The 26,293-nt window shown below is 50.3% G+C and overlaps 3 protein-coding genes across 3 annotated transcripts; 2 read left to right on the forward strand and 1 right to left on the reverse strand.

Annotated features, from left to right (window-relative positions):
* Positions 1-11,047: 11,047 nt before the first annotated feature.
* On the forward strand, positions 11,048-11,733 carry LOC125511370 (methionine-S-oxide reductase). Its single transcript, XM_048676721.2, has one exon. The coding sequence runs from the start codon at positions 11,156-11,158 to the stop codon at positions 11,576-11,578; it is 423 nt and encodes a 140-aa protein (XP_048532678.1). The 5' UTR covers positions 11,048-11,155; the 3' UTR covers positions 11,579-11,733.
* A 58-nt stretch (positions 11,734-11,791) lies between these two features.
* Positions 11,792-12,660, forward strand: EMB1793 (LYR family of Fe/S cluster biogenesis protein). The gene has a single exon (XM_048676720.2). It carries the CDS (start codon positions 11,952-11,954, stop codon positions 12,432-12,434), a length of 483 nt encoding a protein of 160 aa, XP_048532677.1. The 5' UTR covers positions 11,792-11,951; the 3' UTR covers positions 12,435-12,660.
* LOC125511368 (Tetratricopeptide repeat (TPR)-like superfamily protein) lies at positions 12,634-15,673 on the reverse strand. The gene is made up of 2 exons (XM_048676719.2): positions 13,000-15,673; positions 12,634-12,914 (listed from the first exon to the last, which is right to left on the reverse strand). Exon 1 carries the CDS (start codon positions 15,466-15,468, stop codon positions 13,096-13,098), a length of 2,373 nt encoding a protein of 790 aa, XP_048532676.1. The 5' UTR covers positions 15,469-15,673; the 3' UTR covers positions 12,634-12,914; positions 13,000-13,095.
* Positions 15,674-26,293: the final 10,620 nt, after the last annotated feature.

Here is a 26,293-nt window from a genome sequence, read left to right on the forward strand (position 1 = left end):
CGGACGGCGATGACACGGTAGTAGACGTTCTGCGGTAACGATGCGGCGTGAATATTATTAAATACTCGGAGCGCGATAAAATCATGAGTTTTTTTGCACGACATGGGCACATGTGCTATAGGAACGATGGTGTTTTTTCATAATTTTTGGTGATGGAGAAGTATCTGAAAAATTCCCTCTGCGCGGATTGCCCTTCGCGCGTCTATGGCTGTGGCCGGCGGCCTCCGGGGGCTAGCAGGCCGCCAAGTCTTGCGTAGGCGGCCTCTCACAAGTCTGGAAGTGTTATGGCGGTTGCAAACGCCCGACACGCGTGTCCGGGGTGTGCCCCCCTCACGGACGGCGCAGCCGCCGGCACCTGGAGGGGGGAAACGGACGCGTCAGGTCTACACGGAGGGGATCTTGCTGTGGGTCTGGCCCGGATGTTGCTCCAAAGTGTTCCTATGGGCTGACCTAACACAACCGGGGGGGAGGTCCGCTGGTCAAAGCCCGTCCGTGCATAGTCAAAGGGCTAGATCCCGTGGTCAAACGCTACAGGGTTAGGCGGGACGGGGGCCCTGGGGGGGTAGCAATGCCACCGGAGCATCGCACCGGGCCCTCATACATGCGGGGTGGTGTGGTGGCATGTCCGAAGAGGCGGCACGCGTCTCTGGGGTGTGGCTCCCCCTCACGGACGGCGATGACATGGTACCTAGAAGGGGGAAACGGACGCGTCGGGTCTACACGGAGGGGATGTAGCTGCAGGTTTGGCCCGGATGTTGCTCCCAGGTGTCCCTCTGTCGACGACCCCCTCCCCCTTCACTCACCTGATGAACTAAGCTACCCCCGCCCCACCCCCACCCCCACCATCGACGACCCCCTCCCCCTTCACTCACCTGACAAACTAAGCTCCACATCGAGCACGCGAGGCGGCAACCATGGCGCTCCCATACCCACGACCAGGCCACGGCCTTGGCGAACGAAGCTGCTCGAGTTCGGCGCCTCCCCTCCCCTCCCCTGTGTGTGGTTTCGGGAGAGGAGAGGGCCGAGCGGTTAAAAAAATAAAAAATCTATATGTAATTATAATACATAAAAATATAAAAAAGGAAAAATATAACTTTAAAAAATAAAAACTCTATATGAAATTAAAAAGGATAGATATAAGTATAAGAAGACATTAAAAAATTTATATAAAATAAGAAAAGTAAAAATAAAAATATGCCGACGGCAAAGCCGTCGGCATAGCTGCGGCCATACGAAAGCTTCTACGCAGATCGGTGACGTGGATAATAAAAAAGAAAAAAAAATGCCTACGGCTAAGCCGTCGGCATAGGTGCCACGTGGCGCCCTCACCTATGCCGACGGCTTAGCCATCGGCATAGTTCACCTTATCCATTCGCTTGGCGACCCCGATCCACTCATTCTCTCCCCCACACCCCGACCTGCGCCGCCGCCGCACCCCGACCCCGACCTGCGCCGCCGCCGCACCCCCCACCCTGACCTGCCGCCGCCGCCGCACACCCCTCCCCTGCCACCGCACCTCCCACTCCACCACGCGCCCTGCCGCCGCCGCACACCCCACCCCTGCCGCCGCCCTTCCCCGCCTCCACACCCGCGTCGCCGCCCCCGCCTCCACACCCGCCGGCGCCGCCGTCTCCACCCGCCGTCGCCCTGGCCTCCCCCGACTGCGCGCTGTCCCGGCCTCCCCTGACTGCGCGCTGCCCCGGGCTCCCCCGACCCCGCCGCTGCCCCGTCCTCTCCCGACCCCGCCGGTGCTCCTGCAGCCGGCCGCGGCTCCTTGAGCCGGTCGCGGCTCCGTCCGGCCCCGTCCCTCCCGTCCCCGACCGCCCCTGCCTCACCATCCCCTCCACCGCCGCGCCCCCTGCCACGCCCCTCTCGGTGAGCTACATTTTTTTTCATTTTTTTGCATTTTTTTCTACTGTTGGATGGATGAATGAATGCATGGATGAATGTTGGATGTTAGATTGTTAGGTTAGATGTTAGATGTTAGGTTGTTAGGTTGATATATATATAGGTGAATGTTGGATTTTAGGATGTTAGATTGTTAGGTTGCATTATTTTTATCATGATGATCTTGTCATTTGAGATGTGCTCTAAAATTGGTATAAGACGAGTGATTATTTTTATCATGATGATCTTGTCAAAAAAATTGAACCGGACAAAATTTGACACTTGACAAAATATGATTTTTTTTTTCATAGTTTTAAGTGTCAGTGCTTAATGTTAAGTAGCTATGTGAGATGTGCTGCAAAATTATGATATGATGAGTGGTTATTTAATCATGATGATCTTTCTAAAAAAATTGAAGGACAAAATTTGACACTTGACGAAACATGATTTTTTTCATAGTTAAAAGTATCAATGCTTAATGTGAGGTGATGACCTAATTTTTTTTCACTCGGTGTAATTAACAGGATTTGTGGTGTTCCATCTTCGTGGAGTGATTGTCGACGTTGGAGGTGTTGGTCCACGATCTCCCTCTCCTTTGATCGACTACATCGGAGGGTGAGCAACAATTCCATGACCTCGTCCACTTTTTTTACATGTCACTAGATTAAATTTTCACATCAAGTCACGTAACCTAGGTCTCCCGTCCGAAAGGGTTGCATCAATAAATATGCATTCAATTGCATATTTATCACCGCAGCTCTTTCGGATTGTCCAGCGCTTTCCACGGACAGCCCGAGGATGTGTAGATTGGGTACGTTGTCCATGCTCTACCCCGTTCCGAGACAGGATTTCGGCGGCGCCTCCCTGTTGTTCTCCGGATGCACATTCTCTCGGCATTTTGCTGAGACGTGTATTTGGAGAACAGCGGGGAGGTGCTGCCGAAATTTTGTCTCGGAATGGGGTAGAGCATGGACAACGTACTCAATCTACACATTCTCGGGTGGGATTAGGACCCATCTTTACCTATTAGAGATGTAGGTGGATTAAATGTCGTTTCTCGTCAACCTTGTAAAAAATAAAATATTGATGTGAGTAATTTAAATGAATCCTTAATTTTGTTGTGTGGCTTCCAATAAAGCAAAGATGGCAGATAATCAGTGGATGTATAGTGGGTTTTTCCGTCGGAATCAAGTAACAACAGAGTGGGTCGAGAAAACTGATGTGTTTTTGAAAGAGATATTCCGTAGTCCAATGAGGATGGTGCCAGAATGCCCGTGTGCCAGATGTAAGAGACGTATCCGCAGAGATAAGAGTGAGATGACTAAGCACCTTCACACGCATGGATTTATGCCCAACTTTAATATGCCGATAAACTTTGCCCAGCGGGACCGTGGTAGAGAGGATGTGATACGACAACACGTCGCTGGTTATGAGGACGATGGGGTTAGAGACATGCTAGATGATGTCTTTGCTGCACAGCCGACACATCCGTCACATTCAGCGAATGAACCGGAGGAACCGGAGGAAACCGCAAAGGCCTTCCTGGAAATCTTGGCCTCGTCAAAGAAACCTCTCTATGAGGGTGCCAAGCTGTCTGTGCTGGATGCCATCTCGCAACTGATGGCAGTCAAGGCTGAGTACGGCTGTAGCCGAGGTTGCTTCGAAGCATTTCTAAGAGTATGGGCTAACAGCCTGCCTGAGGGCCATGATCTGCCGAAAACCATGTACGCTACGAAGAAAATCATGAAGGCGCTCTCCATGGACTATGAGAAAATACATGTTTGTCCAAAGAATTGCCTTTTGTTTAGGCATGAGTATGCGGATGACAAGTACTGTAGGAAGTGCGGTTCCTCTCGGTATATTGAGGTGGTCGATAAGCATGGTCAGAAGCAGCAGCTAAAAATCCCTGTGAAGGTTCTTCAGTATCTTGATTTTATAAAAAGACTGCAGCGCCTTTTCATCACCGAGGAGTCTGCCAAAATGATGAAGTGGCACAAGGAAGGGAAAAGGTACAATCCAAAAAAAATTGTACATCCATCAGGAGGTGAAGCATGGAAGTCATTCGATATAGAGTACCCGGAGGAAGCAGCCGAGGCTGGGAATGTCAGAATTGCTATAACAGGTGATGGGTTCAATCCATATGGTATGTCGTCTAATCCATACAGCTGTTGGCCTGTATTTGTTATTCCGCTCAATCTCCCTCCCAGCGCCATAATGCAACGCAAGACCATGTTCCTGTCGCTTATAATTTTGGGGCCTGAATATCCGGGGAAGAATTTGAGTGTGTTTATGCAGCCGTTGGTGGATGATTTGCACCATTCTTGGTACTTCCCGAGGTTGACATACGACCGACATCTGCAGAAAATTTTCTTGATGGAAGTTTGGCTACAATATTGCATGCATGACTTTCCCGGTTATGCCCTGTTCTGCGGATGGTGTACAAGTGGAAAGATGCCTTGCCCAGTGTGCATGCAGGCCTTGATTTTCATTTGGCTGAAGAAGGGTGGCAAGTATGTTGCATTTGACCTGCATCGACAGTTCCTCCCTCCAGACCATCCTGATAGGGAAGACAAGAAGAACTTCACAAAAGGCAAAGTTGTCCATGAAGTAAACGAGATTCCAACGTTTTCTGGTGCGGATGTGCTTGCTCAGCTGAAAGCTCTTAAGCCTGCCGGTGAAGGGAAAGGCAAAGGCAAAGGCAAAGGCAAAGGCAAAGCCACGGGCGAAGACGAGGGCGAGGGCAAAGGAAAAGGTAAATGGAAATTTTTTTGAAGGATATGGTGAGACGCACAACTGGACTCACATTACCCCCTTCACGCAGCTTTCCTATTTTAAGGACCTCAAACTTCCATACAACATAGACGTGATGCACACCGAAAAGAATGTCGCAGAGTCCCTTTTTCGCATGATCCTCAACATTCCTGATAAGACAAAGGATAATGTTAATGCTAGAGTTGATCAACAGAATATTTCTGATAGACCACGTCTACACATGCAACCTCCCACAGGCAGTCGAAAATCTTGGTTCAAGCCAGATGCTGACTTCGTACTTACAAAGGATCATAAGATGGAGGCATTCAAGTGGCTGAAACACGTCGTGAAGTTCACTGATGGTTATGCGTCGAATATAAGTAAGGGGGTCAATCTTTCAACGGGCAGAGTGACCGGGCTCAAGAGTCATGACTATCATGCATGGATTGAGCGGATTATGCCGGTGATGGTTCGGGGCTATGTTCCCGAGCGTGTCTGGCGTGTGCTTGCGGAGTTAAGCCATTTCTTCCGCACGCTTTGTGCTAAAGAAGTATGTCCTGAGAAGATAAAAGAAATGCATAAGAAGGCGCCGGAGTTGATATGCAAGCTAGAGAAGATCTTCCCGCCAGGCTTCTTTACTCCGATGACACATCTCATTTTGCACCTCCCGAACGAGGTATTGTTGGGGGGCCCTGTGCAGAATCATTGGCAGTACGGCCCTGAGAGACAGAACAAGCATCTGAGACAGAAATGTGGAAACAAAGCTAAGATTGAAGCTTCCATAGCTGAGGCAGTTATCCTAGAGGAGGTGGCAGACCTCAGGACAGCCTACTATCCGGACCATGTTCCCACGTTGCACAATAAGATGTCTCGATACAATACAGAAGAACCCAAGTATAAACCCAAGTTGCCTCTATTCATCGGGCAAGGTGGTAGGGCTGGATGCTCGAAACCTTATCTCATGCCACGAGATGAGTGGGAGGATGTCATGTTCTATATCTTGCACAACATCAAGGAAGTTGAGGATGAGTGGATAAGGTAATACCTTTGCACCATTCTTTTAGTCAATTCGTTATGTTCACTTTGCCTAGTTCTTATACCGCTTTTCTTATTGTAGTCGATTCGTTGAAGAAGAATGGACGGGAATGCTGCCTCCTACTGAAGCGGAGGCACTTGCTCTTCTCCGAAAGGGTGCTGATGGAAGGAAAAATTTCGTTGTGTGGTTCATGGAGAAAGTAATTTTTCACACTTCCCTATTACCTATTTCAATTAAACTCATGCACCCTATAATTTCAATTAAACTCATGCACCCTATAATTTCAATTAAACTTGTAGGGAAATGATCCGAACACATCAATGGATGAAGAATTGAGATGGGTTTCCATGGGTTTTGACCCTGTCGTCATGACATGCCAAAAGTATGATGTGAATGGGTATCGCTTCCATACAGAGGAGCACCAGAACAGTCGGCCTGATCCCAAAACCATAAATACCGGAGTCTTCACTGAAGGAGATAATAAAGTAGATTACTACGGAAGGGTAGGAAAAATATACGAGCTTACATTCAAATGTGGCCGCGAACACCTAAGTCTCACTGTGTTCAAATGCCGATGGTTCGACCCCAAAAAGGGTCTGAGACATACGCCTTCTGTTGGTTTAGTTGAAGTTAAACCATCAACCGTCTATGCCGGAGCTGATCTCTTTATCGCCGCTACACAGGCCACACAAGTATATTATCTGCCTTACCCAAGCCAGAAAGAGTACCTAAAGGGTTGGGAAGTTGTGTTCAAGGTGTCGCCGCATGGTAAGCTACCGGACCCGAACGATGATGATTACTACAACATAAACCCCATGACATACGAGGGAGTGTTCTATCAATAGGAACATGATGACGTGGTCCGAAACAACGAGGATGATGACTTGGGTTACGTTGACCTGGACCCAAACGACGACGACGCACGGATTGATGGTGAGGCAGTTGTGAATCAAAGAGACATAATTATGCTTGAAAAGTTAAATGAAGACGCTGATGATGAGGAAGAGCCTCCACCTCCGTCAGACAACGAAGAAGATATGCGTGATAGTGATGATGAGACCGGTCCACAAATAGATTACAATAGTGATGATTCATATGGGTTCTAGAAAATGTAAGTTCTTTTAATGATCATTACAATAGTATGCTTAATGTGCTCTTCTGGTATTAATGTTTTTCCTGTATGCTTATTTAATTGGTATCCTTACTAATTGTTTATTCACTTCTCTCAATGCAGGTTTGCTAATCATGGGCAAGTCCAGCGGCGCCAGTTTCCTCAGTAAATTCAAAGGACTTACTCGGAGTGGACGAGCCCACAAGGTTCCCGCCCGACTACGCGAGGATGACACCTCACAGGGAGGTGGAGGGGTCGGGGAGGAGACCCTAGAGGAGGAGGCGGTGGGGGGAGAGCCCCTAGAGGAGGAGGAGGTGGGGGAGAGGCAGCCGGGGCAAAAAACTCCGGGCCGTGTCTGAAATAGGAGGGTCTTCTTCGATGCCCTCCTATACAGAGGCACCTTCTGAGTCTGAGGAGGAGGAGTATGTTCCTGATGGCGAGGAGGAGGAGGGTGAGGAGGAGGAGGGCGAGGAGGAGGAGGTCGAGGAGGAGGGTGAGGAGGAGGGCGAGGAGGGTGGAGGGGAGGTTGATCCCGAGTTGTGGGGTGACTTGCCACCGGGTGCTTCGCAGGGGTGGCTGCATGGTAATGCCGGACTACCTACACCACCTTCTATCGAGGAGCACAAGTGGCTCATTGAACCTGTGGGGACAGAGTAAGTGCCTCTCAATCATATTTTCAACACATCACAACATTTTCTTATTGTACACATGGCAATCATTTGATTCTTTTGCAGAAACTGGATCCTTCGCAGAAAGGGCCGTAAACTGAACAGCCTTATCACTGTCCTGTTGAAGGAGTTTTGGCCTGGCCTATTCTGCCCGCGGCTAGACAGGGACCCGCAGCTGCGGGTTTTGGCCACGAGCTGGGCCCACTACGAGGCTTGCAGCAACGCGGAGTACGGGACGGCCGCTAAGGCCGTGATCACCAAATTTTGGGTAAGTTCTCTTCTGAATCACTTGTCTTCAGTTTCGTTCATAGTTTATCATTGAATCACTCAACTCATGCCTTGTTTGCTTCTGGTTTATGCATGATTGCAGCAACTCTATAGAGTTCTTGACGAGCACAAGGCCAGAGCCGACGTGGTCTTGCTTGCGGCTGCGAAGAAGAAAGCTCGTCAGTTGCAGTACGAGGTGCGCTGGGTTGCCGTCTCGCAGTACTACCACATCTACCTGCAACAAAAGATGACCAAAACTCAAGCGCAGAGGCAACGACTTACCTTGAACAGGGAGCAGTTCTTGATGGTAACTATTACTAACTTATCATTGTTTCAAGCAGTCAACTATATGTTTCGTGCTCACATGTCATGCTTCCAAAATTTGCATAGGTTGTTCCCCGTTGGTGCTATGGAAGGCATGATGGATGGGCGCGTTTGGTGGATAGGTGGCTCGGCGACGATGCAGAGTTTGCTGCCAAGAGCATCAAGGCCCGGGCTAACCGTGGAAAAGACGGGACACGCGGCTAAGGAAACAGGAACCACTAGGGCTTCAAGGCCATGAAGGTATATCTATATACATGATGCATTTTTGTTCTTCTTTACCGTCATGTTCTTATGTATGGCTAACTTCTGTTTGACGTTGCAGGAGGACAAGCTGAAGAGGCCGCTCTCAGACATTGAGTCATGGAAGCTGGCCCGCGAGCGGAGTCATCCCAAGGAGGGCGAGAGCCAGTACTACGGCAAGACCGAGGAGCACCTGGAGTCTTACACTTAGCACTATCAGAAGTTGCATCTGGATGTTCCTGTTCCTGAGGTCACCCAGTCTCAGATCGACGACACGGCGGTGGTGGCCATCCAGGGGAAGTCACATGGCCGGTATCCGTGTTTCGATGGCTTGATAACTCCTTCGATCTTGTACACACGGCTTCGGTCTACCAACCCGAGCCAGTTAGAGAGTACGGGGCGTTCACAGACTCCCTTAGCCCGCCAGCATGCTGTAAGTACTTCCCCTTTATCTTTTTCTCTCTAGCATTCTCAGTTCATTTTCAGCATTGCTCACTTAGAAACAACCTAAATTATGTAGGCATATAAGGCCTTTGTCGAGCATAGGAATCTCGAGGTGCGAGAGTACTTGCAACGAGTGAAGGCAAATGATGATTACAACCGTCAGATGATGGCGGTTAGTTTTGCCCTCTTAAAACCAAGCTAAATTTTTGCACTTTCATTCCTTCTGACCTTCTAGTTTGCTTGTTTAACTAACATCCAGGCTATGTTGGCGTCTTGGAGTAACCGCACGGATCCACCACAAATGGGACCCCCACCACCACCTGTGGGAGAACCCCCACACGTGCCCACGTTTGATGAATGGGTGGCACTAGGCAGTGATGGTCCGGTTAGTACATTTGCCTACCTACTGGCAAACTAGTTCTCGTTCATTCAACACTATCATATCATATTTACCGTTAGAATCTTTTCTGAAACATGTAGGGGACCGGTGGCTCGACTACTGCTCCGTCGACCCCAGTCACTCCGATCTGGCAGAGTGATGGTGGTCGCGGTGGCGGTTTTGGCGGAGGTGGTCTTGGTGGTGGTGGTTTTGGCGGAGGTGGTCTTGGTGGTGGTGGTTTTGGCGGAGGTGGTCTTGCTTGATGTCGATGATGATTCCATGCATGTGGCCGTCGTGCCATGCCTTTCATGTTGCTACTTTTATGATGTTCCATGTCTTGCACTACTTTTATGTTCATGAACTTCCGCCGGTGATGATCTTTAGATGATGATGATGAACTTGACTATGTTTAGATGATGATGATGAACTTGACTATGTTTAGATGATGAACTGTCATATTTCTGCATAATTCCATATTATTCTGCTTTGAAATGCTGTCAAATGAATTGAAAAAGAGAAAACAGGGAAAATAAAAAAAAACTATGCCTACGGCAAAGCCGTCGGCATATATAAGCCCAGGAGTTACCAGGGCTTGCCACGTGGCAGATCTATGCCTACGGCAATGCCGTCGGCATATATTTTCATCTATACCGACGGCTTTGCCGTAGGCATAGCCCTGCTGCCAGGAGAAACCAGGGAAAGACACGTGGCAGTGCTATGCCTACGGCAAAGCCGTCGGCATAGATTCCATCTATGCCTCCGTAGGCATAGCACTGCCACCAGGAGCACCACGGGACGCCACGTGGCGGAGGTACGCCGACGGCTAGGCCGTCGGCATAGATTTTTACCTATGCCGACGGCCAAGCCGTCGGCGTACCACTGCCACGTGGCGTCCCATGACTCGTCAGCGCTTTTGACGGCGCCGTCCGTTGCCGTCAGACGGAAAAACACTGCCGACGGCTAAACTATGCCGACGGCTGACCCCAGCCGTCGGCATAGGGCCCTATGCCGACGGCTATACTACGCCGACGGTCTGACAAGACTACGCTGACGATATCTACGCCGACGGGTCTATGCCGACGGCAAAGGACCTATGCCGACGGCCCCTGGCCGTAGGCATAGACCGCGAGTCCGGTAGTGTCTCCATCAAGCAACATCCAGAGGCGGACATAGTCAAAGGGAAAATGTCTATCTCATATGACAGTAAGAATACTGTTGGTCGGGGCAAAGAAAGTCAGGAGGTGGCCGGCTGGCCGAATGCTCGCTGGTGCAAACCTCCTCAGGGGTGGCATAAGTTGAATGTGGATGGAGCCTTCGATGAGGAGCTTGGTGTTGGTGGAGCAGGGATGGTCCTACGCGATGATACGGGTGGTGTCATATACTCTTCTTGCCGCTACCTTAGAGCCTGCTCATCGGCTTTGGAGGCAGAGCTGGCAGCCTGCTTGGAGGGTATCAACATCGCAAGCGCATGGACTACAGCCCCAATGATCCTTGAGACTGGCAGTCTGGTTTTTGCCAACATGCTTAGAGAAAGAGAGATAAATAGATCGCCATGTGCGTCCTTTGTAGGGCAAATAAAGAATCTTCTTGCGGAGATGAGTGAGAATGGTATATCTCATGTAGGTAGGAAGGGGAACATTGTAGCATATGAGCTAGCCAGGATGGGGAGAATAGAGCAGCGCACTGCGGTTTGGTTGAGCGGGGGGCCGGATAATATTGGCAACTTATGCCAAGCAGACTGTAATGATCCTTCTTAATTAATGAAAACCTTTCATTCGCAAAAAAAAAAGATAAACACGATCAGGTTGTCTGTGGTTTTATGGGTTCGTGATGTGACGTCTGAATCTGTGTTTGCGCGTCCACGTTGACTTTAACCAGTCGCCGAACACAAGCTTCTCAACGCCCGGTCCAACGCGGCGGCCGCAGCAGCAAAACCGTCCTTCAGCCGCAAGGAACCACCCCCTCCAAATCCCCCGCAGGCCCACACCACCCCTCCAAAAAACAAAACCCACACCAACGCATCCAAACCACACGGCCACGACCGACCGATGGCCCAGCCACCGGCGGCGACGACTCCGGCAGCGGCGTACGGGTGCGCGGCGTGCGGCGCGGACCTGAACCTGTCGGCCTCCCACCTGTACCCGGCGGGGACCTACTTCGAGGCCGGGAACAAGGGCACGCTGTCCTTCAGCTGGGTGGACGAGTCGCGGCTGCGGTTCGCGGCGGAGGACCGGATCCGCCCCTTCTTCGAGACGCTCGACTACTGGGGCATCCAGCGGAAGCGCACCCGCGTCAGCTGCGACGCCTGCGGCAAGCTCCTCGGCCACGTCTACGATGACGGGCCCCCGCTCATGGACGGCACCGGCCAACTCGGAATGGGCCCTAGCCAGGTCGTCCCCCGCCGGCCCAGGTACCGGTTCAAGGTCAAGGCCGTCACCGCCGCCGGTTCCTCCGCCGCCGCCGCGCGCTGACCGCTGAGTTGAGAAGCTTGATTCGTCCCGTGGCGATGCTTGCTTACAGTTACAGATGTGTTTCCTTCCTGCTGTAAATCAGTACTACTACTACTAGATGTAAAAAATGTGGAATTTACTGTGGATTGTGTGTGAAATCGAAGATGTTGTGATCATCAAGCTCCTGATCCGATTTGCTGTGAAAATCGAAGTAGGAGTAGTTCTGAATCATCGTGCTCCCGATCTGAAATTCTGAACAGTTCGCTGCTCTTTGGTGGCTTGGTGCCTTCGCCGCGAGTCGCAACCCAACCAGGTCAAGTCGCCACTCAGCCCGACCCGACCCCGACCCACAAAAGGAACCCAACCGACGACCCGACCCACACGACGCACCACCATGGCCGTGGCCGCACGCGCACGGGGCTCGCCGCTCCTCCGCGCCCTCGCCGGCACGAGGGCGCGGCCGCCGCTGGCCCGATCCATCCACGAGGGGCCCGACACCATCGACGAGCTCCTCGACCGCCACCTCTCCAAGAAGGGGCCCACCCCCTCCGCCATCCTCGACGACGACGCGGCGGAGGCCCTGGCGCGGCGGAGGCTGACGAGCTCGCGGCGGGAGGCGCTGGGGCTGTACCGGGACATCCTGCGCGCGACGCGCCTGTTCGAGTGGCCCGACGAGCGCGGCGTGCCGTGGCGCGACACGCTGCGCGCCAACGCGCGCCGCGAGTTCGAGGAGGCCCGCGGCGAGCGCGACCCGGAGGTGGTCGCGCGGCTCCTCATCGGCGGCCGCGATGCCGTCGACCAGGCCCTCGAGCGCGTCGCCGACGCCTCCCGCCGCATGGTCCAGGCCGAGGAGGCCAAGCGCCGCGGCGGGCCGTAGATCCCCCCACCCCCACCCCGACTCGATGCGCCCCATGCTTCCTCTTCTTCTTCAGCTGCTGCTGCTGCTTATATTTGTTAATTTGGTTGTAAAATTCCCTATGTGCGAATATTTATGTGATGTGACACAAAATGAATTGCTTATGAAGCATTTCATCCTTGTCAATTGTCATGCCCTGTTCTATCTTTGCCAAGAAATGTGACAGGAAATCAACTTCCATTTTGCATTTGATCCATGTATGATGTATGTGTGTTATACAACTATACACTGAGTTACCAGTAATTTCAAAATTTTCAGTTGAGAAAAATTGACTTTGTACATCACATCATCGTCAGTTACAAAAGTCAAAAGGCGATGCTTCTTCCAATCCGTGAGTAATCTCCATTGCCAGCAGCAAGACAAACCCTTGCTCTTCGAGCCGATGCGACGAGTACATGAGAGTTGATCCCTTATGTATGTTCCCTGAAGATTGTACTGGTGCTGGCACCAGAATTCAGAAGCTTTTTTTTAGAGCAAAGGAGGATCAGAATTCAGAAGCTGTGTGATGTCTGAATCTGTGACATACCAGCTGCAGCTTGTCATGAAACCATATCTGCGTCCTGGCGCTCTCTTGCTTTTGCTGAAATGCATTCAGGCTTGCCATCAACGATAACCATTCTGTTCACCAGTAGTCACCGCAGCAGCAAGACCCATCCGAGAATTGGTGATAGATATTTGTGTCGCCGACAACAATCCTCCGTCCCGAATATTTCGATATCAACTTCAGCGCATGATGGCAGTCGTTGCATATGCGCACGTTCTTCTTGACAAGAATTGGGGTTCTGGCCTCGGATGATATCAGACCAAAGACGACAGCCAGCCTCACACTATGCTTGTTGGGCTCTGTTGTTCTCCTCGACTCCAGAGAGGTTGGATCAGATTGATTTGTTGGGTCAACCATTTCTCCAATCTTTCCTGACAGAAAGTTGGACACTTCCTGAATCATCTTGCTCTGAGGGTGCGTCGTGTCCCCGTTGACAAAACTGCAGGAGATGCCATGAAGCTCAACTATGCTTGTTGGTTCTGTCCTTCGCAGCCCCTTCTCCTCCATCAGTGATCTTATTCTCTCGACATCGTTCCATCTCCCTGCATCGGCATACATGGAAGAAATAAGAACATAGCAACCTGTGTTGTCATGTTCCAGTTGGTCATGTTCGAGTTGAAATATCCTCTCTGCTGCGTATTCTGCTATATCCATGTCATTCCTATTCCTGCTTGCAGTCAGTAGGGAGCCCCAAACCCTGAATGTTGGATCTATTGGCATTTTTTCAATAAATTGCATAGCCTCTCTAAGATCACCTGCCCGACCAAGCAGATCTGTCATGCATCCGTAGTGCTCAATCTGTGGGATCATACCATAGTCACGTTGCATTGAGTTGAACTGCGTCCAGCCTTCATCTGTCAAGCCAGAAACACTGCAAGCAGTCAACACGGAGACAAAGGTACTCTCATTTGGTTGCAGACCATTACATCTCATCTCGGAGAACATCTCCAGTGCAGTTCTCCCCTGACCATGAATCGCATAGCCCATTATCATTGTGTTCCAAGAGATGACATCCTTACCTGCCATTTTGTCAAATATCTCTCTCGAGGACAAAACATCACCACACCTCGCATACATATGCATAACTGCGTTCATGATGAGAGTGCTCTCCCCGTAACCTAGCCTGACAATGTAGCCGTGCATTTGCCTGCATTGTCTCAGCAATCCCAGCAAAACAAACGCCGGTACTACTGCCGACATGGTGAAATAATCAGGGTAAAGCGGCTGATTCAGTAATTCAAGGAACAATGTGATCGCTTCAATATACATCTCCTTGTACATGTAGGCGGCGATCATATTGTTCCATGATACCAGAGTTTTGGTCGTCATCTGACCAAATACCTTCTCCGATGATTTCACTTTGCCAACTTTGCTGTACATCTCGAGAAGCGCGGTCTCGAGCACCACATGAGGAAGAAACTGTCTTCTGGTTATGTAACTGTGAACACTCCTTCCATACAGCGAGCTCTCAGTTTGAGCACAGGCAGCCAGCAAATTGATAGCGGTAACCACTTCCACCTGGTGGCCCTCTTCCTTCATTTGCACGAAGCAATCAAATGCCTCCTCGGGCCGTTCGTTCAGGGCATACCCACCTATCATACAATTCCATGTCACCACGGTCCTCAGTGGCATCGTCGCAAACACGCCCTCGGCAGAAGCAATGTCGCCACACTTGCAGTACATGTCAAGGATAGAAGTGCCAACCTTGACGTCATGCTCCATCCCGTGCCTGATCACATAGGCGTGCACCTCCCGCCCTTGCATCAGCGCAGATTCCAAGCAGCACGCGGCGAGCGCGGCTATGATCCCGACGCAGTCATGCTGCACCTCCAGCGCCTCGTGCATCTCCCTGAAGCAGCCCAGGGCCAGCGCCCCGAGGCCGTTGGACACGTAGCCGTCGACCATGGAGTTCCAGGTGACGATGTCCCTGGCCGGCATTCCGTCGAACACTCTCTCGGCGTCGCCCACCATGCCGAGCCTGGCGTAGAAGGCGAGGAGCGAGTTGCCCGTGTACACGTCGGCGGCCACCACGCCGAGCCTGATCGCCGCCGAGTGCGCCGCGCGGCCGTCCTCGAGCGCCCCGAGCCGCGCGCAGCACTTGAGGACGACGGGGAAGGTGAAGCGGTCGGGGCGCGCGCCGGCCGCCAGCATGGCGCGGTAGGCGGCCAGCGCGGCGCCCGGGAGGCCCGCGTCGGCGAGGCCCCGGATGACGACGTTGTGGAGGAACGCGTCGCGGCTGCCGGCGGCCGCCAGGGCCTCCAGGGCGGCGTCCATGCGGCCGGCGGCGGCGTGGGAGAGGACGAGCGACTTGGTGGCGCCGCGCTTGGGCCGCACGCGCGGCGGGGGCTCCTTGGAGGTGGCCGCGGCGAGGTGCTGGGAGGCGCAGGTGGAGGTGGTGGTGGCGGCGGCGGCGTGGGCGCCGCGGGAGGCGAGGACCAGCGGCGTGGCCATGGGTGGAGCACGGGGCCTATCCGGGAGGAGCCGAGCCAACCAAGCGAAGCAACGGGACAAGAAAGAGGGTGGTGACGTGTCGCCTGGATTGCACTGTCGTAACGGCGCTGTGAAGTGAAAATTACCTTCTCCAACTTCACCCAAGCTTCGGTTTGCATTCACATCATTTCTTTGGCTTCTTTGTCCGCGGCAAAGTCGAAGTCGCTTGCTCAAGAAAATGAGAAAGATGACTACAAATGTGATGTCTCGACGTGACTTCTCGTAAAGGTGTGAGTGGGATATCTTGTTTACCGCTCGGTTAATTATGACATTTTTTACATGATTTTCTCCTAATTAACCAACAACTCTTTTCTGTCTAATTAGTCGATGAGGCAAATTTCTTTTTTTGGCTTAGTTTAAAACTAAATAAAATTCTTGGGCCTCTTCTGAATCACAACTAAGCTTATGAGTTATCCAGTGTATTTTATCCTCAACAATGTGGATATGGTTGGTTTTAGCCTACGGTTGCCTTACCAAAATAGTTGGCTATTCAAAACTTTAGTGGAGCTTTTATTTGCCCATGAATTGGCTCCAAGCACACCTGCTCCCTCCTTTTTCGGCTTATAGGGTCCACCTATTTTGATTTAAAGTCAAAACCTTTTATGTTTGATTTAGCATTTTGTCCATGTGTCACGCCATGAGCTCGTGGCATGGCAAAGCCTACCGAAATAGGTTTTGATTGTCCAGCATCAGCTAGGAATGACAAGTGCGTGAAAAATACAACTGCACCGGAGGTTTGGAGGGGTTTTGTTTGCTTTAAACTTCCTATAAAATATTGCCTCTAATATCTGAAGTAGTACAAGCTACTCCAGAAAATACTTGTGAGAAAACAGAGTTACGAGAACAAGCATGCATCACTGTAGCTGGATACAGATTGGGAAAAATGTATCAGCAGCAGATACTACAAAAATGTTTTGAATTTGCGACGAATTGTTCTGATGATCATCAGGTGTGATGATAGCAGATGTCCTCCGTAAGTTGCTAGCCCATGTTTCAAGACGCATGAATTATACACATTGCTTCCTTTTCAGGATCTGCAAAAAACACGTTTATTAGTTCATCGCTTTGACACGTCGTACAATGCACATTCCTCGAGTATATCTATATATCACACAGCTAAAAGGATAGATATGGTTGACTAGATGGGGGGTGAATAGGCAACTACCAAATTTTAGCTTTTCTTTACCAAATTAAACTCTGCATCAAAGTAGGTTGTCTAGATGTGCAACTAGGTGAGCAACCTATATGATGCAATAACAACAAGCATACAAGCAAGCAAGGGTAGAAACAATAAAGAGTTTGCACAAGTAAAGGTAAGAGATAACCAAGAGTGGATCCGGTGGAGACGAGGATGTGTTACCGAAGTTCCTTCTTTTGAGGGGAAGTACGTCTCCGTTGGAGCGGTGTGGAGGCACAATGCTCCCCAAGAAGCCACTAGGGCCACCGTATTCTCCTCACGCCCTCACACAATGCGAGATGCCGTGATTCCACTATTGGTGCCCTTGAAGGCGGCGACCGAACCTTTACAAACAAGGTTGGGGCAATCTCCACAACTTAATCGAAGGCTCCCAACAAGACCACGAAGCTTCACCACAATGGAATATGGCTCCGAGGTGACCTCAACCGTCTAGGGTGCTCAAACACCCAAAAGTAACAAGATCCGGGATGAGTGGGGGAATCGAAAATCCCTTGATGGAAGTGTAGATCGGGGCCTTCTCAACCACTCCCGAGCAAATCAACAAATTTGATTGGCTAGAGAGATAGTTCGGGCGGAAATGAAGCTTGGAGTATTTAATGGAGCTTGAGCAATAAATGGAGCTTGGGGGAGGAAGAGGTGGGTGAGAAGGAGGAAGGGGACTCCCTTTTATAGTGGGGGCAACAATCCCGTTGCCCCCCACCAACCAGCCCCGCACAGGGCGGTACTACCGCTGAGAGGGGGCGGTACTACCGCCAGGCGACGGTACTGCCGCGCCAACCAGCGGTACTGCCGCGCCGAGGAGACTTAGTAGGGAACGGACCCAAATGCGGTACTACCGCGGTGGTAGGGCGGTACTACCGCTCCTGGAACGGTACTACCGCCACTACAACCGTGACTAGTGTCGCAAAACCCGACACGAGAAAAAGACCTCTCGAATCGAGGTGGTAGGAGCCAAACTACCCAGCGGTACTACGGTAGTGGGGTCAAGGGCGGTAGTACCGCTGTGGAGCGGTACTGCCGCTTGTGACCCTTCGGCCATAGTACCGCAGGCAGTGCGGTACTACCGCTGGGGCGAGAGAGAGAGAAGGGATCTCTCAAATAAGCTGAGGACCAGCGGAGGAGCCAGGCCCCCAGCGGTACTACTGCTGTGGAGCCACGGCGGTACTACCGCTGCGAAGCGGTACTGCCGCTTGTGGCTTCTCAGCGGTACTACCGCTGGGTGAGCGGTACTGCCGCTTAGACCTAGACAGAATAAGGAAGAGAGGAGAGATCTCTTCAATGGACAGGAAAAGCTCGGAGGGTGAGAAGATGATGTGTACGTGATGATTCCACCCAAGCAAAACCCCAGCGGACCCCCTCTTGATAGTACGGTGCCCTCTACGCAACTAGTCCACCTAGAAAGAAACGAAAGAGCTACACCGTCTTGAAATACACTCCGAGGGGAAGAAAGCGTCTCGTGCTAGGGGAGAATCTGAGAATAATTCAACGCACAAGATTAGTCCGCAAACATGTTGTCATCAATCACCAAAACTACCTTGAGAGAGATATGCCGTAACAATCTCCCCCTTTTTGGTGGATTGATGACAACAAGGGATTTGCGCAAGGAAAAGAATTAAAACGAATAAAACTAAGAACTACAAAATATAGACGGGCTCCCCCAAAATGTGTGCACCAAGATAAGGCACGACACACACATTCGGATCAACACTCCCCCTATATTTTATAGTCCAACAACACTAAGCACAAGATATATGAGAGAAGAGAATAAACAGGACAAGCATGCATCTCAAATATAAACTACAGTACTCTGAAGAGACATAAGTAATAAGGTAGCGATAGGGAACATATGTCTTACACCATATGACTAGGACTAAGGTCTCACACCAAACCAAACCAAAGAAGGAACACACAAGAAAACACAAGACGACTCAAAGCACGACACAAGAAGCAAATCCCTACACACTCTTCCCCTTTGGCAGCGAGACACCAAAAAGGGCATAGAGTGACACTACGAATCCAGGTGATGGGAGGGGAAGGTCTCAAACATCACATCTCTGCATCTTCATCGTGGGTCGAAAACTGCTCGGCATCGGAGTCGGTCCAGTGGCAATTCTGATGAATCCAGTCCTCCTCTTCAGTGATATGACCCTCAGACCCACTGACAACAGTTGCTCCCATCTGACGCATGAGCTCCTTGTGGTGCGTCCTGGCATGCTTCTCCGCCACATGAGTCATGTACTGACCATGAGACTCCATGCAGAAAAGCTTCTTCATCTTGCGCTTAAGCTTCTGTGCCCACGACGGTTCTGCACTAGAGGGGCCAAAGTTCTCCTCATGATCATCAGTAGCAGCCTCACCCTCGGTCCCCATGGCAGCAGCAGCAACAGCAGCAGACGGACCCCCTATGGCAGCAGTAGCAGATGGACCCCCTGTGTGAGGCGCTGTCCAGTTGTCCTTCTTCCTCAGACGCTTGATCTCATGAGACACCAAGTCTCCAGTCTCTAGCAGCACTCTGGGATAAGTCTGTGCCCAGGCCCTCTCAATGAGCCTCATGATGAATGGACCATAGATAGGACACTTGCGCTCAGACACGGCAGATAGAAGTTCAGACCACATGACATGAGAGATATCCAGGCTCTCTCCAGTGCTTGCTTCCTTCTCATGCTGACAGAAAAGGAGCATGTCCACGAGGTAAGAGTGGACCATATCCAGATTCCCGATCCGAGGGAAGAGAGTCTCACGGAATATGCGATGAAGAATGTCCAGATACGGAGACAGCTCATAGGTCTTCTTCTGAGTGACTGGGTGAACCTTCACAGTGCAGTAGGGCCAAAGGGCTTGCTTGTGGGTGGATGTAGCATTGCGGTGAGGACGGAAACCGACAAGAGTCTCAAGCCCGGTATCCACCACATCAAATAACTCCATGAAAGCCTTCCACTTGATAGAAAGCAGCTTGCCATTGGTCATCCATGTCAGAGTCCTGTCGACATCCGTCCCAAGGTGGACGGTGGCATATAATTGAGCCACCAAATCCGCATCGAAATCCTTATTGAATTGCATGATCCTGAGAATGTTTAGCTGAGTGCACATCTGAAGAGCTTCGCCAAAGTACTCCGGATCCTTCTCCATGGCATCAGTGTCAATGGAGTGAACATCAACAAAAAGATTCTTCTTGGCCTTGATCACATCAAAGTAGATGGCAAACTGAAAACGGTTCCAGAACGGGCGGTTGACCAAAGTGGGTTCTTGGTCCACCGCATAGGGGTTGCGGCGACGCTTCTCCCAAAACTCTTTGTTGGTCATCTCAGTCACAGTCTTCCCTTTTGGCTTGTTGGCGGCTCGCTTCGATTGCTGAGGAGGTGGAGGAACACTTGCAGAAGCACTTACTGGAGGCGGTTGGGTGCTCGAGGAACCACCGGCAGGCTCTGAGGTGCGGTAGCGTTTTGATGTGGCACGCCCGGGGTTGATACGGCGACCTTGCTGCTTGGAACGGTCATCACCTGGAGCCAAACACAAGAACAACGCGAAACAACCAGAAGGAACGAGCATAAGCCAACAAACACAACAAAAAGATCAAGGTAAGGCAGGAGAATGATGGAAATTGGCATGCAGCGGTAGTACCATGACCTGCCCGCGGTAGTACCGCCCCAAGCGGTAGTACCGCTCCAAAGGGAGCGGTAGTACCGCTCTAGGTCAAGCGGTAGTACCGCTCCAAAGGGAGCGGTAGTACGGCTTGAGGCGGACAAACAGCAGTTTCATAGCACGAGGCGGTGAAACAGTGGTTTCCTACTACCATGGTCAGATCCAGCACTACCGGCCTACCAAATTCAAAAATAATCCTACCAAACTCTAATCTAGAAAGTCTAGTTGCCTTCTCCAACCAACTCATGCCTAGATTTCGCCAAAAATCTAGAGATACAACCACCATTGCCCCTAAGAAACAAGAACTAAAAGGAGACAAAACGAAAGAAGGAACGGGGGCAATACCGACATCCATGACAAGAGGACGAGGTGGGGATCGACACCACCAAAGGAAATGGAGAGGGACGCCCCGGAAACGGAGATCCGCCGGAGCCCTCCCGCGGCAAGAGGAGGCTGGAGAGAGGAAGAGACAAGAGGGGCGAAGTGAATGGGTATGGGGGAGAAGAAACCTCCCCCTGCCTCGACTTAACCCTCAGGTCCCGTCCCTCAGCGGTAGTACCGCGCTGGGGGGCGGTAGTACCGCTTATAAGTGGTAGTACCACGCACCACCAGCGGTAGTACCGCCCAACACGCCACGGCAACTAAACAGACACGGCTTTAGCTCGACGAAACGACAAAAACGGCAAGAGAGAAACAACAAAGCACAACAGCAAACGACCAAGACACACCTCTTCAAAAGAGGGTGGTGGCCGAGGCCACCTATGTTTGAGTCAAAAGGTATGGCACCGCGAAGATTTTAACCTTGGGCCCATGACCAAAACTCGTCTTTGAAGCACAAGTGCCATCAACAATGGCTAAGGTGAAAGACTTGATCAATTTATGCATAATGGGGGGAGGGAGAGTTCATTGAGCGAACAACACTCCCCCTATGTCCATGCCTACACCTAAACTAGACAACAAGTTGAGCGTGATAGGGTGTGCGCGAGTTCAAGCAACATTGCTCGAATCAATGATATTTAGCTCATGCCTTAACTCGCGAAATCTTGCTTCATCCAAGGGCTTCGTGAAGATATCTGCAAGGTTATCATGAGTGTTGACGTAGTTGAGCTTGATCTCTCCTTGCCTAATGTGACCCCGGATGAAGTGATACCGGATCTCAATATGCTTCGTCTTGAAGTGTTGCACCGGGTTGAGAGAGATCTTGATGGCACTTTCATTGTCACACCAAAGAGGCACTTTGTCACAAGTGACACAGTAATCCTTTAAAGTTTGCCTCATCCATAAGAGTTGTGCACAACAACTACCGGCCGCCACATACTCCGCTTCGGTGGACGAGAGAGACACACAACTTTGCTTTTTGGAAGACCAACTTACCAAAGAGCAACCAAGGAATTGGCACCCTCCGGAAGTGGACTTCCTATCCACTTTGTCTCCCGCCCAATCGGAATCCGAGTACCCTACAAGCTTGAAGTTTGATCCTCTTGGGTACCATAAGCCAAAGTTTGGGGTATGAGCCAAATATCGAAAGATTCGTTTGACCGCCACAAAGTGACTTTCCTTAGGTGCGGCTTGAAACCGTGCACAAATTCCCACACTCAACATGATGTCCGGTCTAGATGCACAAAGGTAAAGCAAGGATCCAATCATGGAACGATATACCTTTTGATCCACCACTTTACCATTGGGATCTAAGTCAAGTTGGCACTTGGTGGGCATTGGAGTGGAAGCCGGCTTGATGTCACTTAGCTTGAATCTCCTGAGCATGTCTTGAGTGTATTTGGATTGATTGATGAAAGTTCCTTCTCTTCTTTGCTTCACTTCGAACCCTAGAAAGAACTTCAACTCTCCCATGAAGGACATCTCGAACTTTGAGGTCATGAGAGCGGCAAATTCCTCATTGAAAGCTTTGTTAGGAGAACCAAAGATAATATCATCAACATATAATTGGCACACAAACAACTCCCCTTTGACCTTCTTAGTAAAAAGAGTGGGGTCGATTAGCCCAACTTCAAAACCACGGTCTTGTAACAACTCGGTAAGGTGGTCATACCACGCACGTGGGGCTTGTTTAAGGCCATAGAGTGCCTTATCGAGTTGATACACATGATCGGGAAAGTAGGGATCCTCGAACCCGGGGGGTTGCTTGACGTAAACCAATTCATTAATGGGACCATTAAGAAAAGCACCCTTCACATCCATTTGTTGTAACTTAAAGTTATGATGAGAAGCGTATGCAATCAACATGCGAATGGATTCAAGACGAGCAACGGGAGCAAAGGTTTCACCGTAGTCGATACCCTCGACTTGGGAGTAGCCTTGTGCTACCAAACGAGCCTTGTTGCGAATGATAATCCCATGGGCATCTTGCTTGTTCTTGAATATCCACTTGGTTCCAATGACATTATGGTTCCCCGTTGGCCTAGGCACCAATCTCCACACTTTGTTGCGCTCGAAGTTGTTGAGTTCTTCGTGCATGGCATTGAGCCAATCCGGATCTTCTAGCGCCTCATAGACCTTGTGGGGCTCCACACAAGAGACAAATGCGTGATGCTCACAATAATTTGCTAATTGTCCACGAGTGCTTACCCCCTTTCTTAAGCTTCCAAGCACATTCGTCATGAGATGATCCTTGGTGGAGAGCTTGGAAGCAACCTTGGCGGCACGATGCTCTAATTCCTCCTCGGTGGTGAGTTGAGGAGCGGTTACTTGATCATCTTGAGCGCCGTCATGAACTTGTTCTTGCTCTTGAACTTGCTCGGGGGAGAGAACTTGACCTTGGGCATCACTTGGTGTGTCAACACTATCTTGAGTATGATCTTGCCCTTGGTCTTGTTCATGAGGTTGAGGGCCTTCACTTTGTTCTTTGGAAGTGTGTGGGCCTTGGGTTGGTGATGGCTCCACTTGAGTGGAGCATTGTCCTTCTCCTTCGGCCACAAGGGGTTCCTCAATGGGTAGGATGAAACCAACACCCATTCTTCTTATGGCTTGAGGAGGAATTTCATCACCTACATCACAAGTGCCACTTTGCTCCACTTGGGAGCCGTTATTCTCATCAAACTCCATGTTACACGTCTCCTCAATAAGTTCCGTGGATTTATTGAGGACACGGTAAGCATGAGAGTTTGTAGCATAACCAACAAATATGCCCTCATAAGCTCTAGCCTCAAATTTAGACAACCGAACACCTTTCTTGAGAATGAAACACTTACACCCGAATACCCGGAAGTACTTGAGGTTGGGCTTGTTACCTGTGAGTATCTCATATGGGGTCTTGTTCAAGCCCTTGCGGAGGTAGAGCCGATTGGATGCATGACACGCGGTGTTGATGGCTTCGGCCCAAAAGTTGTATGGAGACTTGAACTCCGCCATCATGGTCCTTGCCGCATCCATCAACGTCCGGTTCTTCCTCTCCGCAACACCGTTTTGTTGAGGGGTGTATGGTGCGGAATATTGATGCTTGATTCTCTCATCACTAAGAAATTCATCCAAGGTGTAGTTCTTGAACTCGGTGCCGTTGTCACTTTTTATTGTCAAGATCTTTGCATTGTGTTGACGTTGTGCTTCATTTGCAAAGTCAATGACGGTTTGTTGGGTCTCGCTCTTCCTCTTGAAGAAATACACCCATGTGTACCTTGAGTAGTCATCCACAATCACCAAGCAATACTTCCTACCTCCAAGACTATTGAAGGATGGGGGCCCAAAAAGATCCATGTGAAGGAGCTCCAAGGGCCTCATTGAATAAATGATAGTCGTGGGAGGGTGAGCCTTCTCATGTAGCTTTCCTTCGATACAGGCACTGCAAGCACGATCTTTAACAAAGCTAACATTCGTTAGTCCACGGACATGGTCCCCCTTGAGAAGACTTTGCAAAGATCTCATATTGACATGGGCTAAACGGCGATGCCAAAGCCATCCCACAACAACTTTAGCCATTAGGCATGTCGCGGTCTTAGTGGGTCGCTCCGAAAAGTTAATCACATATAGAACATTCTCGACATGCCCAACAAAAGCTACTTTAAGAGTCTTGCTCCACAAGAGGGCCACGGTATCGATATCAAAGAAAGTGGCAAAGCCCATGATTGCAAGTTGACGAACGAAAAGTAAATTGTATGCAAGGGACTCAACAAGCATGACCTTCTCGATCGTGAGATCATGAGAGATGACCACCTTGCCAAGTCCCAATACCTTAGAGGATGAGGTGTCACCCCACTCGACATTGGTGGGTATAGATGGAACTTTGTGCACGTCCACCACCAAGTCCTTGCTTCCGGTCATATGATTTGTAGCTCCGCTATCGAGCAACCATGATCCACCACCGGAAGCAAACACCTACAAGAGATCAATGCTTGGTTTTAGGTACCCATTTTGTAATGGGTCCTTTGATGTTAGTAACAAGGGTCTTAGGAACCCAAATATACCATTCAATGTACTCATGAAGAGAACCAACAAATTTGGCATAAACATGCCCATCACTAGCACGGCATAACACATAAGAAGGATTAAAATCGCCGGCTTTGTTGGGAGGGATGACATTGCCCTTCTTGACATTGTTCTTCTTCTTCTCCTCGGGGGCACTCTCTCCCTCCCTCACAAAGGTTTGCATGAGGGGAGGAGGTCGTTTGGTCTTGCCATTCTTCTTCTTGTTCTTGGAGTCGGGCACGTACCCAACCCCTTCCTTGGCCACACCTCCCTTTTGGTTGATCAAGAGATCGTTGAGGTTCTTCTTGCCTTGTATGCAAGTCGCAAGACCTCTCTCAAGTTGCTCCTTCAACTTAGCATTTTCCTCAACAAGATGTATATGCTCACAACACGGGTTAGTAGCATTTGCATTATCAATTAAAACCATATGAGGAAAAGTTGCTTTCTCCTTAGTTAGCTTCACTTGGAGTTGATCATGAGACTCCTTGAGACTAGCGTGAATACCCTTCAAGGCCTTGTGGGCCTTGTCAAGTATATCAAACTCCTCTTTGAGTCTAGCAAGATCAACCCCGAGTTTGGCCTTCTCGGAATTTAGCACATGAGAAACAATGAGGGCATGATCATAATCTTTCTTTAACTTAGCATGATCAACGTTGTGTGACTCCTCAAGAGCCAAACGAAGACCACGCTCTTCCTCAAGAGCATTGGAAAGATTCGAAAACTCATCGGCATAGTCACGACTATGCCCTTCCATCTTAGAGATGGTGTCTTCGTGAGCCTCGATCATGTCATTGGCCTCACCAAGTTGTTCCAAGAGAGCAACAAAGTGCTTCTTGGATTTTCCCTTGAGTTTGCCCATAAAAGCCTCAAACTCGTTAGCCTCCACATTAGCTCCCTCAAGTTCATTAATGCTATCCGTTTGGGAAGGATGATTAATGATGGTAGTTTTGATGTTGGAGGTTACCTTGTTGGTGGCTTTAGCCATGAGGCACTTGGCGGTGATGCTCTCGTTGGGTGAGTCGAAGAGAGACACCCGTAACGTTGTTGCAATGGCAACGGAGGCCATGGCAACCGACTCATCATCTTCATCATCGTCATCATCCTCATTGTACTCTTCTTGCACAACCAAAGCCTTGGGAGGAGTCTTCTTGGTGAAGTTGTTCTTGTTGGGGAACGACTTGGCCTTGTCCTTTCGGATGAGTTTGCCACCATTGTCTTCCCTCTTCTCATACGGGCATTCCGCAACGAAATGACTCACGTTGCCGCAATTGTAGCAAGTTCTTACGTTGCTTGCCCCTTGTGCCACTCGAGTTGTTTTTGCTAAAGTTGGGCCTCGAGTTTTTCTTGCTCCAAAATTGCCTTGAAGCAAGTGCCATGTGTTCATGATATGCATACTTCGTATCTTTGGGGTTGCTCTCCTCTTCTTCCTCTTCTTCTTCTTCTTCTTCCACGGTGAGCTTGGCCTTCAATGCAAGGTTAGGCTTCTTTGCCCGTTGAGAATGGAGCACCGCATTGTCGGCGGTCTTG

Source organism: Triticum urartu, chromosome 5A, assembly GCF_056163025.1.
Source record: "Triticum urartu cultivar PI428250 chromosome 5A, HENAU_Tu73, whole genome shotgun sequence".
In the NCBI taxonomy this organism is placed as follows: domain Eukaryota; kingdom Viridiplantae; phylum Streptophyta; class Magnoliopsida; order Poales; family Poaceae; genus Triticum; species Triticum urartu.

Bases quoted from the DNA above. Each gene is read 5' to 3' on its own strand.
- LOC125511370 (XM_048676721.2), top strand. From the start codon at position 11,156: ATGGCCCAGCCACCGGCGGCGACGACTCCGGCAGCGGCGTACGGGTGC.
- EMB1793 (XM_048676720.2), top strand. From the start codon at position 11,952: ATGGCCGTGGCCGCACGCGCACGGGGCTCGCCGCTCCTCCGCGCCCTC.
- LOC125511368 (XM_048676719.2), bottom strand. From the start codon at position 15,468: ATGGCCACGCCGCTGGTCCTCGCCTCCCGCGGCGCCCACGCCGCCGCC.